Source organism: Histoplasma capsulatum, genomic scaffold, assembly GCF_000149585.1.
Source record: "Histoplasma capsulatum NAm1 scaffold_4 genomic scaffold, whole genome shotgun sequence".
In the NCBI taxonomy this organism is placed as follows: Eukaryota; Fungi; Ascomycota; class Eurotiomycetes; order Onygenales; family Ajellomycetaceae; genus Histoplasma; species Histoplasma mississippiense.
The window spans coordinates 57577-69201 of NW_001813979.1; the positions used below are offsets into that span (position 1 = coordinate 57577).

Here is an 11625-nt window from a genome sequence, read left to right on the forward strand (position 1 = left end):
GGAGCTCGACCGCGACCGGGCCACTGCGGGCACGCGGAGGCGGGAGCGGGAGCACGCACGGGCGGCCAATCAGGGACGGAGAAAATCGGACGGGGGCGCGTCGGACCACGCACTATGTATAACTTGGATAGTTTAACCCTAACCCTATAACCTTCAACGGGCATGTCCAGCGGGTTTGACTTTTAAATGGTTTCATCCCACTGGTTTGGGTCCAACGGGTTAACGGGTTCGTTCAACGGGTTCGACCCCTGAACACCCCTCACTCTAACCCTGACTCTGACCACCTCATCCTCCCCCCCAGCCTCTACCCTCACTCTTTGTAACCCTAACCCTGGCCCATTATTGTATGGGATAATGCTCTTTAAAACTCCCATATTTTTGAAACCCCCCCTCTACCTTCTGATATAATCGTCCAGCGTGCTCGACTTCCAACGGGTTGATGGGTTCATCCAACGGGTTCGGGTCCAATGGGTGAATGGGCTCCTTGGACGGGTTTGACATCCAACGGGTTTGGGTCCAGCGTGTTCGACTAATGTTTGTTTTTCTGTGTTTAAAATCACTCCAGAATGAAGCCTTTCGGTTTTTTTATATATTTTGCTATTTTAATTTACTTTGTTGATCTTGCACCGCTTTGCACCGCTCCGTTGCCTGGGTGAAAATATAGATATTTAGTTGGGTCTGGTTGGGTTGATGGCTTACCCCATCAAACATCGCACCTCAACTCATTGACTTTGACACTAAAATTTAACCCCTTCCCGGCGGAATTATCGCTTTTGATTTGGATATGTTGTATTTCATATCCACTCCGGCCTACATGCAAAGTTTGAAGTCAATTGACTCCGTAGTTGATTAGACGTTCAACGTCTGAAACCAAATGGAATGTACGTCCAATCTGCCCTGCTCTGATTGGTCGGTTTTCTAACCCTGAATGGAATGGACGTCCATTCCACCCCCACCTGTTGGATAGAATTGCATCCTTGATTGACAACGTAATTTCTATTCCACTGACCTGCAACTTAAATAGCATTGAATATGTTTGGTAGAGAGCCAGCATGCATGATTTCATGCACATCTAACCACTCCTTGCGCTGACCGGGACTTTGGGACGATAATACTGTAACGGGTTAGCGCGGCTGTAGAAAATATACGCTAACCTAATACGGTATTATCGTCCCATAGAACCCTCCATTGTTTAAACCACAATATCTCCACCACTACATGGACTATGGGAATATGGAATATATCAGTTTAATGCCCAGAGGCTGCTCTATCACCTCATACTAAAATATGTAGATGTTTCTATATCTGTGGTGTTGGTCTTAGCCTGTCAATGTGGTACTAGATTGCAAATATCAGTACAATGTTCTGTGGTGATGCTTGGGAGACGTATTCCTGCAGAGTGGTATGTATCTCATCATCGTCCATAACGCGCAGTATCCTTTGGATGGTGGGGTTCGTGCAGACCTCACGCATCTCAACGGCGGGGCGAAGGTCGCAACCCAGACGGCTAAGCACCTGGTCACTCATCTCTCGTGGAAGCGTCCCAGTCATTAAGAGCAATGGCACCGCAACTGAGCCCACCCATTTTAATCTGTTGAAACTTGGCCGATAGTTACCATCAGTTACTACACAGTGCACTTCGTCAACCACCAAGCGCGGTAGCTGCTTTTCCTCGCAGAGTCTTTGGACCATCACTTGAAATTGGGGGTGCATTGCTAGCTCTGGAGTCACAAATACGATATGTGGGGCACGAGACATCGCTGGGTGCCATGCATCGGCCTGGACCCCAGCTTGACTGCATCGGGATATCATGTCTGATTGGAGGGATATGAACGGTGTAATCACAATTGTAGTCATCGTTGGGGCCAGCATTGCAGGGATGATGAAGATGAGGGTCTTTCCTGATCCCGGTGGAGATATCACCATCAAATTATCAACCTTATTGATGCACTCAATTGTTGCATCTCGCTGGGTCGAGTTGCGCCATTCAGCATCTGGTTTTTGTAGGACCAGCCTCAGCTTCTCAAGAGCTCTGGTCTCCGTGGTACATACCCTTTTATTCGGGTTGCTTGGTTCACCGGCTTGGCCTAGTATGCGCTTGTTCTGTGATTGGGTAGCGGGAGGAATAGTGGGAATCTGATTAGCTCTCATACTTGATGGAGTGGGTTGCTGTAATTGAGGGATTGTTGCATGCTGGCGGCTAGATGGGGTCTGGTTAGAAGGGTGTTCGTTTCTGGCGATCGCCATAGTTATCGGGGCGGCTGGAGTCGTAACGGGAATCGGGCTAGCTCTGGGGCTTGATGGTGTGGGGTGTTGCAATGGGGGCATTATTGCACCTTGGCCGTGGCTAAGGTTCTGACCTGGCAGGGCTGACTTTTTGGCGGGCGCCATAATCATTGGGGAGGGTGCAGTAGGGGGGGAAATTGTGGCGGTCGCCAAAAACGGGTGGGTTGCATCTCCTTGGTCGGTTATGCCCAGGATTGTATGCCATTTCTTAGATACCCTATAAAATGCTCGTAGTGTTTCGTCCGTCGTGCCAGTGATCATTTCAGCAGTCAGGGCATAGTGGCGAGAGTCAGTCTCTTCGGAATGCCCGGTTTGAAGGATATGCGCGATATCTGGTATCTCCTTCTCATCCTCCTCTGTCTGGATCCGCTCTCGATAGAGAGCCACCGCGACGTGCCGCCACTTTGCAATCTTAACCCGAACGCCCAGACTCTGCTCGGTTGCCAACCCCATCTGGGCCGAGACGGTGGCTGGGGTGATTGGTGCCGCCTCAGGGCATGTGAAGAAGAGGGGATTCGTCAGATGTGCCATATTTGTACTCTCAGATTGTAATGCAGAGTATCTGCCGATAAACGGCCGCAGCTCCGACAAGTAGCATAAAACTACTTGTCCAACTGACGAAGGAAGATATCGAGCAACAACCGTTGGCTTCCCCTTGATGCTATCCGTCTTGTTGTATTCAGACAATATAACCATAGAATCAAAATGCAACAATACATTTCTAAGGGTGCTGGCGTCATTGGCATGTTTTGTCGATATCAATTCTGGCCCTCGCATCGGCAGGCCGCCAGTGTATACAAGGAGAACCGCTAGATTGCTGAGGAATTTCTGTACGCGGCGGCATAGTGTGGTAAACTCGCGCTGTTTCTTGGGATCAATCTGCACCTTTCCATTGCGGATGGCCACAAACGAGTTGGGCATTGATATCAATCTATTGGTATAACGCCATATCCCATCCAAGAAATTGGGATCAACGTCCGGAGCACGCGGGACAGCAGTACTGATAATTGAGACTCCTCTATGCTGCACGTTCCAATTGTCACAGAATTTGTTGGGGGAGAACTGCTCAAGGTAGTTCTCATCCACGCCAAGAATTGTGCACAGCTCGGTGCGATTGGAGGAAATTAGGCGGCGGATATAGTCATATAGCTGGGTTAGGTGGATTTCAGTACTGTCGATGGTGAGGATCGTTCTTGTCTGGTTCCATCGGACCGTCTCTCGTTGATAAAAATCTCGACAAATCGTTTTGCCCATTAATCGGAGATTAAACGCCTCGGAAAAATAAACTTGCTTCCCATCATGGAGATATTTGGCAGAATCAACTAACAGACGTTCGTGTACATCCTCCGGAGACTCATTAATCAGTACTGTAAAGAGTGTAAACATGCGGAAGGCATAAATGATTGCACTCAATAGGGGCGTCGTATGGTCAGGGGCTGCCCATCGATTGGAGCGAGTCCATGAGGTACTGGCAATGAAAAAGCCTACCACGGTCTTGGTTGGGATCTCCATGGGTTGGCGGATGAGACTTGTGGAGCACTGGAGTATGATTGGCATGCCATGTTCTAGATGATCTTCTGTGAGTTGGTCGGGGAGCTGACGTAAAAAAACGTCAAGAGCATTAAATGCTTTAATCAAATCCTCAGATAAGGAGGGCACCCATCCATCAATCGCAGATGTGTCACAGCTTTGAATTCTCAGCGCCACTAAGAAAACTTTCCTCCATGTCAGTGCATAGTTTTTTATTGAGCAGGGGCCTAAGGGTGACAGCGGTTTTGGGCTGGGCTCGGGTCCAATTGATGCTGTTAGGCGAAGCAAGACATGATTTGTTGCCTGGCAGCGGTCATGGGCTCTCCTGAAGGTATATGCCATCAACTTCTGCAAATGTCCCCATTGGGGGCAATCATCGGCATTACTCGAGAATGATAGTCGTGATATTGTTGACATATCTGCACCTGCATATGTCTGCGGGAAGCGTGTGCGTTTGTCCCATACCGTAAGGTGCGTTGGCTCTGTTGGTGCAATCGCGTATAAACGAGAGCATTCGTGTAGCAGCATTGCGTATTCGGCCTTGAGTTCGGATAGGGGGTCGTCTTCGTGTGGATTACTAGGACTGCTTGCCGGGGACGGTGGAGATACCGGGTAGTAATGTTTGTATGATGTGAAAAGGGTTGAAACAAGAACATCAGTCTGGTACTTTGGTTGGTTGACAGGCCATGGTTCATTTTTGTGTACCTGCGACAAATGCTTGTAGATAGTACCAGTTGTTATGCAATGGTACTTGCACCCAGTGAAGTTGCAGGCAATGCCCTCATGGACTTTTATATTTGATGAGTAGCCGTGCTCAGCCGCGGCAAGAATCTCAGCGTGGTCTGCTGGCCCAATTGGGTTATATGCTTGGAACTCCTTTTTGATTGAATCAATTGTAATGTCAGGGTATCTGTGTTCCTCCTTTAGGTGTTTGCTGAGTGATGCCATCGAGACACCATGTTGGCAATCCTTGCAGATGACAGCAAGCCGAATGGGATCAAAAATGATCGGATGGGGTTTTGTCACTAGAAAGTAGTTAGAGGATTAATTAAGCTATTCATATCAGTTGCATTAGTTCCAAGAATAAGCTTGTGGACTCCAAGAAAGTAATAATTGTAATTGTTCTAACTGAGTCCAAAATTATATACATGATTTGTTGGTGTACACAATAGCTAGGGTTGATGTTAGAATAAGCTTTTTGATGAACATGAAACGGCTGAGTTTTTGGCGGCCGCTAAAAAATTGGTAACGCTGATTGGTTTTCGGCGCTCGCCAAAAAGCGTCAAGGAGGATGATGCATAATAAGCTTGTATAGCACATCTTAGTATGTATATTAAGTAATACTATTTATGGTAGATTGACATACCTTGAGGTATAGCAAGATGACATTAATACTATGCATATATGGGAATTTTAAAGGCTACCAAAATCACAAGCTTCCAAAAGATATAGGTGATAAGATAAGAATGCTTACTAGACATATTGGATGCCATTGCTAGAAGCTGAGAATTATGTGAGGTTTATGAGTAAGAGAAGAATTGGTAAGGTATATTAAAATCTGCAAGGTGTAGTAAAACTAACAAGGAAATTAAGCTGTTAAGGTTTGAAATAAAGTAAGCAGTATCTGCATGAATTGAGGGTAACCTGCTACAGAAAATGAAGTTTAAGAGGTAGCAGCATTCTTATACTTAATAAAATTATTCACTAAGATCACCAAGATCACCAAGATCACCAAGATCACCAAGATCATTAAGATCACCAAGATCATTAAGATCACCAAGATCATTAAGATCACCAAGATCACCAAGATCATCAAGATCACCAAGATCACCAAGATCACTAAGATCACTACGGTATTAAATAATATATGTGGTATGCCTTATTAGCAGTAGTTACCTATAGAAAAAGGCAAGTAGGCATAAATTTTAACGACCGCCAAAATCTGGCACCCTCCACTCAGGTCATACAAGTAGACTGTTTTTGACGACCGCCAAAAAATGAACCCCTTCTATGTAAATTAATGGTACACCATAGAATTAGCTTCTAGCTAACGTAATCGATAAGCGAGCGAGCCACATAAGCAAGCGAGCCACTTCCCACCTGCCATACAACAAGAATGCTTTTCAACAAAAATGTCAACCACTCAAAGAAATAAAGTCTCTGCTCAAGAAGGAAGGCTTCTTTTAGCCATTCAAGCACTTAAAAATGATCAAATTTCAAGCATACGAGCTGCAGCAAAGCTGTATGATGTCCCTCGCTCAACCCTCACTCACCGTGTCTCTGGTCGTACAGCACGCGTGGACATTCCCCCAAAGAACCGAAAACTTAGCCTTACAGAAGAAGAATCACTTGTTCAATGGATTCTAGCCATGGATGAGCGAGGTCAGCCACCCCGGGTTGCAGCTGTACGAGAAATGGCCAATCTCCTTCTTGCCAGTCGAGGAATCAACCCCTCACCCACAGTGGGTGAATGCTGGGTACGAAACTTTGTCAATCGCTATGAAGAGCTGAAATCCAAGTTCTCCCGCAAGTACGACCATCAACGTGCACTATGTGAAGATCCTGAGGTTATCCGTGGGTGGTTTAAGCTTGTACAAAACACCATTGCAAAGTATGGGATTCTGGAAGAGGATATCTACAACTTTGATGAGACAGGCTTTCAGATGGGGGTTATTGGGACTGTCAGAGTGGTGACTGGATCTGAAAGAGCTAGGAATCCCAAGCTTGTACAGCCTGGAGATCGGGAATGGGTGACTGTTATTGCTGGGGTCAATGCAATGGGCTGGGCTCTCCGTACAATGATTATCCTCAAGGGAAAGATGCATCAGTCCTCTTGGTATGAGACTGAAGGGCTGCCGCATGACTGGGTGATTGGAGTCAGTGAGAATGGCTGGACCACTGACCAGCTGGGCTTGTACTGGCTGAAAGAGGTGTTCAACAAGGAGACTCTACCCCGTACAAAGGGCAGATACCGACTGCTGATTCTAGACTGGCACTGAAGCCATGCCTCAGCTGAATTTGATCAATTCTGCTCTGAGAATCAGATTATTGCTCTCTACATGCCACCACATTCCTCTCATCTTCTTCAGCCACTGGATGTTGGGTGCTTCTCCCCCTTGAAGACTGCATATGGACGACAGGTGGAGAATCAGATGCGGCTTGGGATCAATCATATTGACAAGGAGGAGTTTCTGGCCCTATATCCTGCAGCTCAGATGCAGGCTCTGACTGAGAACAACATCAAGAGCAGTTTCAGGGCAGCTGGGCTGGTTCCATACAATCCTGAGCAGGTTCTCTCGCGCCTTAATACCACAATGCATACCCCCACCCCACCTGGGACCTCTCATAGCTCTCAGGCCTCCTGGGCCACTGCTACACCACATAATATACACCAGCTAGAGCAGCAGACTAAGAAAGTTAAAGGATATATTAAGCACCGTACGCAGAGCCCACCCAGCCCAACTGATCGTGCCCTAAATCAGCTGGTCAAGGGATGTCAAATGGCAATGCATAGTGCTGCTATTCTAGCAGCTGAAAATAGGGAGTTAAGGGCTACAAATGCTAAACAAAAGAGAAAGAGGCCGTACATATGTAGCCCAAGAGGGAGCTTTGGGGGTGGAAGAAGGCTTGGATCGCGTACGAAGCATCAATGAATGGGAAAGAGGGGTGGTTGAGGCTGCTGAGTCCCAACCACGAAGACGTGCAGCACCACAGTGTAGTGTATGTGGGATTATTGGGCATACTGCCCGTACATGCTCTAAACGTACAGGAAATAATTGATAATATCAGTTTGTTAATTTTGGGTTGTATTCAGGACTTGAAGAGCATTCTTGTTGTATGGCAGGTGGGAAGTGGCTCGCTTGCTTATGTGGCTCGCTCGCTTATCGATTACGTTAAATATAAAATATTATGTAAGAAAAGCCAGGTAAGATTATATAATACTGTTCTATTAACGTAATCAATAACCTTCCCGATCAAATACCCTTCCCGATCACTTCTTCACTTTAAGACACATCATACAATTTATTCATCAAAATGTCAACAACAAGTGACAGAAGAAACTTCTATCAAGAAGGCAGGATTCTATTAGCTATTAAGGCTCTAGATAAAGGTCAAATCTCAGGTATTCGAGCTGCTGCACGCGCGTACGAAGTTCCTTATTCAAGTTTATATGATCGATTACACGGCCGCACAACACGAAAAGATTCTCAGTTAAAAAACCGAAAACTCAGTCTTACAGAGGAAGCATCTCTTATTCAGTGGATTCTATCCATGACTGAGCGAGGCCAGTCACCCCGCATCACAACCGTACGAAATATGGCCAATTTGCTTCTTTCTGAACGAGAAATCAAGTCTGAATCCAAACCCCCTCCAACAGTGGGTGAATGCTGGGTACGAAACTTTTTTAATCGTCATGAGGAGTTAAAATCAACATTCTCTCGAAAGTATGATCACCAGCGAGCTCTATGTGAGAATCCTGAGATTATTCGTGGATGGTTTAATCTCGTACGAAACACCATTGCAAAGTATGGGATTGCACAGGAAGATACATACAACTTTGATGAGACTGGATTTCAGATGGGAGTTATTGGGACAGCCAGAGTAATTACTGGATCTGAGAGAGTTGATCGTCCGAATCTTATACAGCCTGGAGATCGGGAATGGGCCACTGTTATTGCAGGAGTTAATGCAACTGGTTGGGCTTTACGTACGATGATTATTCTAAAGGGAAAGATGCACCAATCCCATTGGTATGAGACTGAGAAGCTGCCACATGACTGGGTGATTGGAGTCAGTGAGAATGGATGGACAAATGATAAGCTGGGGTTGATCTGGCTTAAGGAGATATTTGACAAGGACACTCGATCTCGTACGAAGGGCAAATATCGACTCTTGATCCTTGATGGACATGGAAGTCATGCTTCAGCAGAGTTTGATCAATTCTGCTCTGAGAATGACATCATTGCTCTCTACATGCCATCTCATTCATCTCATCTTCTTCAGCCCTTGGATGTTAGCTGTTTCTCTCCTCTAAAGAAGGCATACAGACGACAGGTGGAGAAGCAAATGCAGCTTGGCATCAATCACATTGATAAGGAAGAGTTTTTGACTCTCTATCCAGCAGCTCATATGGAAGCCCTGAATGAGAACAACATCAAAAGTGGTTTTAAAGCTACAGGGTTAGTTCCGTACGATCCAGAGCAGGTTCTCTCACGCCTTAATACCCAGATGCATACACCCACCCCCCCAGGAACTTCTCATAGTTCTCAAGCCTCCTGGGCCACAGCCACACCACACAATGTACGACAAGTGGATCTCCAGGCCAAGAAGATTAAAGGATACATGCAACATCGTACACAGGGTTCATCCAGTCCAACCAATCGAGCTATGAATCAGCTGATCAAGGGGTGTCAAATGGCTATGTGTAGTGCTGCTATTTTAGCAAAGGAAAACAAGGAACTAAGAGCTGCAAATGAGAAGCAAAAGAGAAAGCGAGGGAAAGGTCGTACATATATAGCTCAGAAAGGGGTTTTAAGAGTTGAAGAAGGAATAGATCGCGTACGAAGTGTCAATGAACAGGAAAATGAGAAGGTTGAGGTTTTTCTGACTCTCAACCACGAAAACGAGCAGCACCACGGTGCAGTACATGTGGTACTATTGGACATACTGCTCGTACGTGTGAAAGCTGATTTGTAAATGATTCTTAATATGATTAATCTATTTTTCTTATGTGATTGTTGTTCTATTTAGTTATAAACATGAAAAGAGTGAAGAAGTGATCGGGAAGGGTATTTGATCGGGAAGGTTATTGATTACGTTAAGAAAAGTCGGGTCAGATTACATAATCTTACCTGGCTTTTATCACGTGATCTTACTTGGGTTTTAAAACCTGCCAAGCCCAGCCAAGCCCTGCCAAGTCTTGCCAAGTTCTCACCAAAAAAGCCAATTCCAGGTCAAACTAAAAGCCAATTCCTCAAGTAAATGGGGGTAACCCTAACCCTGAAAACCTGGGGTTTCCGTTTCCGTTTCCACTGCCGTTTCCGTTTCCGTGACCGTTTCCGTGACGTATTTCCCGTGACGCTGACCCCTATATCCAACGCGATATTCAACGGGCGTGCCCCAACCGGTATATACGATCCTCTCCATCATAACCCTAACCCTGAAAACCTGGGGTTTCCGGTTCCGTTTCCGGTTCCGTTTCCGTTTCCGTGACGTATTTCCCGGACGCAAACCCCTATATCCAACGCGATCGATCATATTCTGTTTAACTCTAACCCTAACCCCTGGGGTTGTAACCCTGGGGTTTCCGTTTCTGCTTCCGTTTCCGCTTCCGTTTCCGTGACGTATTTCCCGTGACGCTGACCCCTATATCCAACGCGATATTCAACGGGCGTGCCCCAACCGGTATATACGATCCTCTCCATCATATTCTGCTTAACCCTAACCCTATAACCTTCAACCGGCATGTCCAACGGGTTTGACTTTTAAATGCTTTCATCCCACTGGTTTGGGTCCAACGGGTTAACGCGTTCGTTCAACCGCTTCGACTTCCAATCGTTTCAACGTCCAATGCGTTAATGGGTTCGTCCAACCGCTTTGACTTCCAACTGCTTTGATGTTCAACGCCTTCAAACATCCAACGGGTTAATGCGTTCATCCAACCGCTTTGGGTCTGACGGGTTCGGGTCCAATGCGTTCAACTTCCAATGCGTTACCCTGACCTTGACCTCCCTGAACACCCCTCACTCTAACCCTGACTCTGACCACCTCATCCTGCCCCCCAGCCTCTACTCTCACTCTTTGTAACCCTAACCCTGGCCCATTATTGTATGGGATAATGCTCTTTAAAACTCCAATATTTTTGGACCCTGATCTAGCTATATTATATCTCTTTACCCTCTTTCTTTTTGCTCCTTTTCCTCTTGCTTCATCGATCTTTATATATGCATATATCTTTTATCTCTATGTGGTGCTCGTCAACATCTGCCTCTCACCTGTGATGTCATTTGACCTCTATGCCCCTGACTCGATCTTCCCCCCCTCTACCTTCTGATATAATCGTCCAGCGTGTTCGACGTCCAACGGGTTGATGGGTTCATCCAACGGGTTCGGGTCCAATGGGTTAATGCGCTCCTTGGACGGGTTCGACGTCCAACGGGTTTGGGTCCAGCGTGTTTGACGTCCAACGGGTTTGACGTCCAACGGGTTGGGTCCAGCGTGTTCGACTTCCTCATCCAACCGGTTCGACGTCCAACGGGTTGATGGGTTCATCCAACGGGTTCGGGTCCAATGGGTTAATGCGCTCCTTGGACGGGTTCGACATCCAACGGGTTTGGGTCCAGCGTGTTCGACTTCCTCATCCAACGGGTTTGACGTCCAACGGGTTGATGGGTTCATCCAACGGGTTCGGGTCCAATGGGTTAATGCGCTCCTTGGACGGGTTCGACGTCCAACGGGTTAATGCGCTCCTGGGACGGGTTTGACGTCCAACGGGTTTGGGTCCAGCGTGTTCGACTTCCTCATCCAACCGGTTCGACGTCCAACGGGTTGATGGGTTCATCCAACGGGTTCGGGTCCAATGGGTTAATGCGCTCTTTGGACGGGTTCGACATCCAACGGGTTTGGGTCCAGCGTGTTCCACTCCCAACGGGTTATTGCGCTCCTGGGACGGGTTTGACGTCCAACGGGTTGGGGTCCAGCGTGTTCGACTTCCTCATCCAACGGTTTCGACGTCCAACGGGTTGGATGGGGTTCATCCATCGGGTTCCGGTCCCAACGGGGTTAAATGCGCTCCTGGGGACGGGTTTG

General features: G+C 46.9%; 3 protein-coding genes across 3 annotated transcripts; 1 reads left to right on the plus strand and 2 right to left on the minus strand.

The window, feature by feature from the left end:
- Nucleotides 1–602: 602 nt before the first annotated feature.
- Nucleotides 603–5025, minus strand: HCAG_04039 (predicted protein; the record flags this gene model as incomplete). Its single annotated transcript, XM_001540149.1, has 8 exons — nt 603–648; nt 717–810; nt 1155–1223; nt 1470–2103; nt 2154–2200; nt 2361–3825; nt 4282–4841; nt 4965–5025. 8 exons carry the CDS (start codon nt 5023–5025, stop codon nt 603–605), a joined length of 2976 nt encoding a protein of 991 aa, XP_001540199.1.
- Nucleotides 5026–5513: 488 nt separating this feature from the next.
- Nucleotides 5514–5894, minus strand: HCAG_04040 (predicted protein; the record flags this gene model as incomplete). The annotated part of the gene is made up of 2 exons (XM_001540150.1): nt 5514–5664; nt 5869–5894. 2 exons carry the CDS (start codon nt 5892–5894, stop codon nt 5514–5516), a joined length of 177 nt encoding a protein of 58 aa, XP_001540200.1.
- A 336-nt stretch (nt 5895–6230) lies between these two features.
- HCAG_04041 (hypothetical protein) lies at nt 6231–9513 on the plus strand (the record flags this gene model as incomplete). The annotated part of the gene is made up of 6 exons (XM_001540151.1): nt 6231–6696; nt 6829–7254; nt 7412–7536; nt 7631–7741; nt 8077–8208; nt 8359–9513. 6 exons carry the CDS (start codon nt 6231–6233, stop codon nt 9511–9513), a joined length of 2415 nt encoding a protein of 804 aa, XP_001540201.1.
- Nucleotides 9514–11625: the final 2112 nt, after the last annotated feature.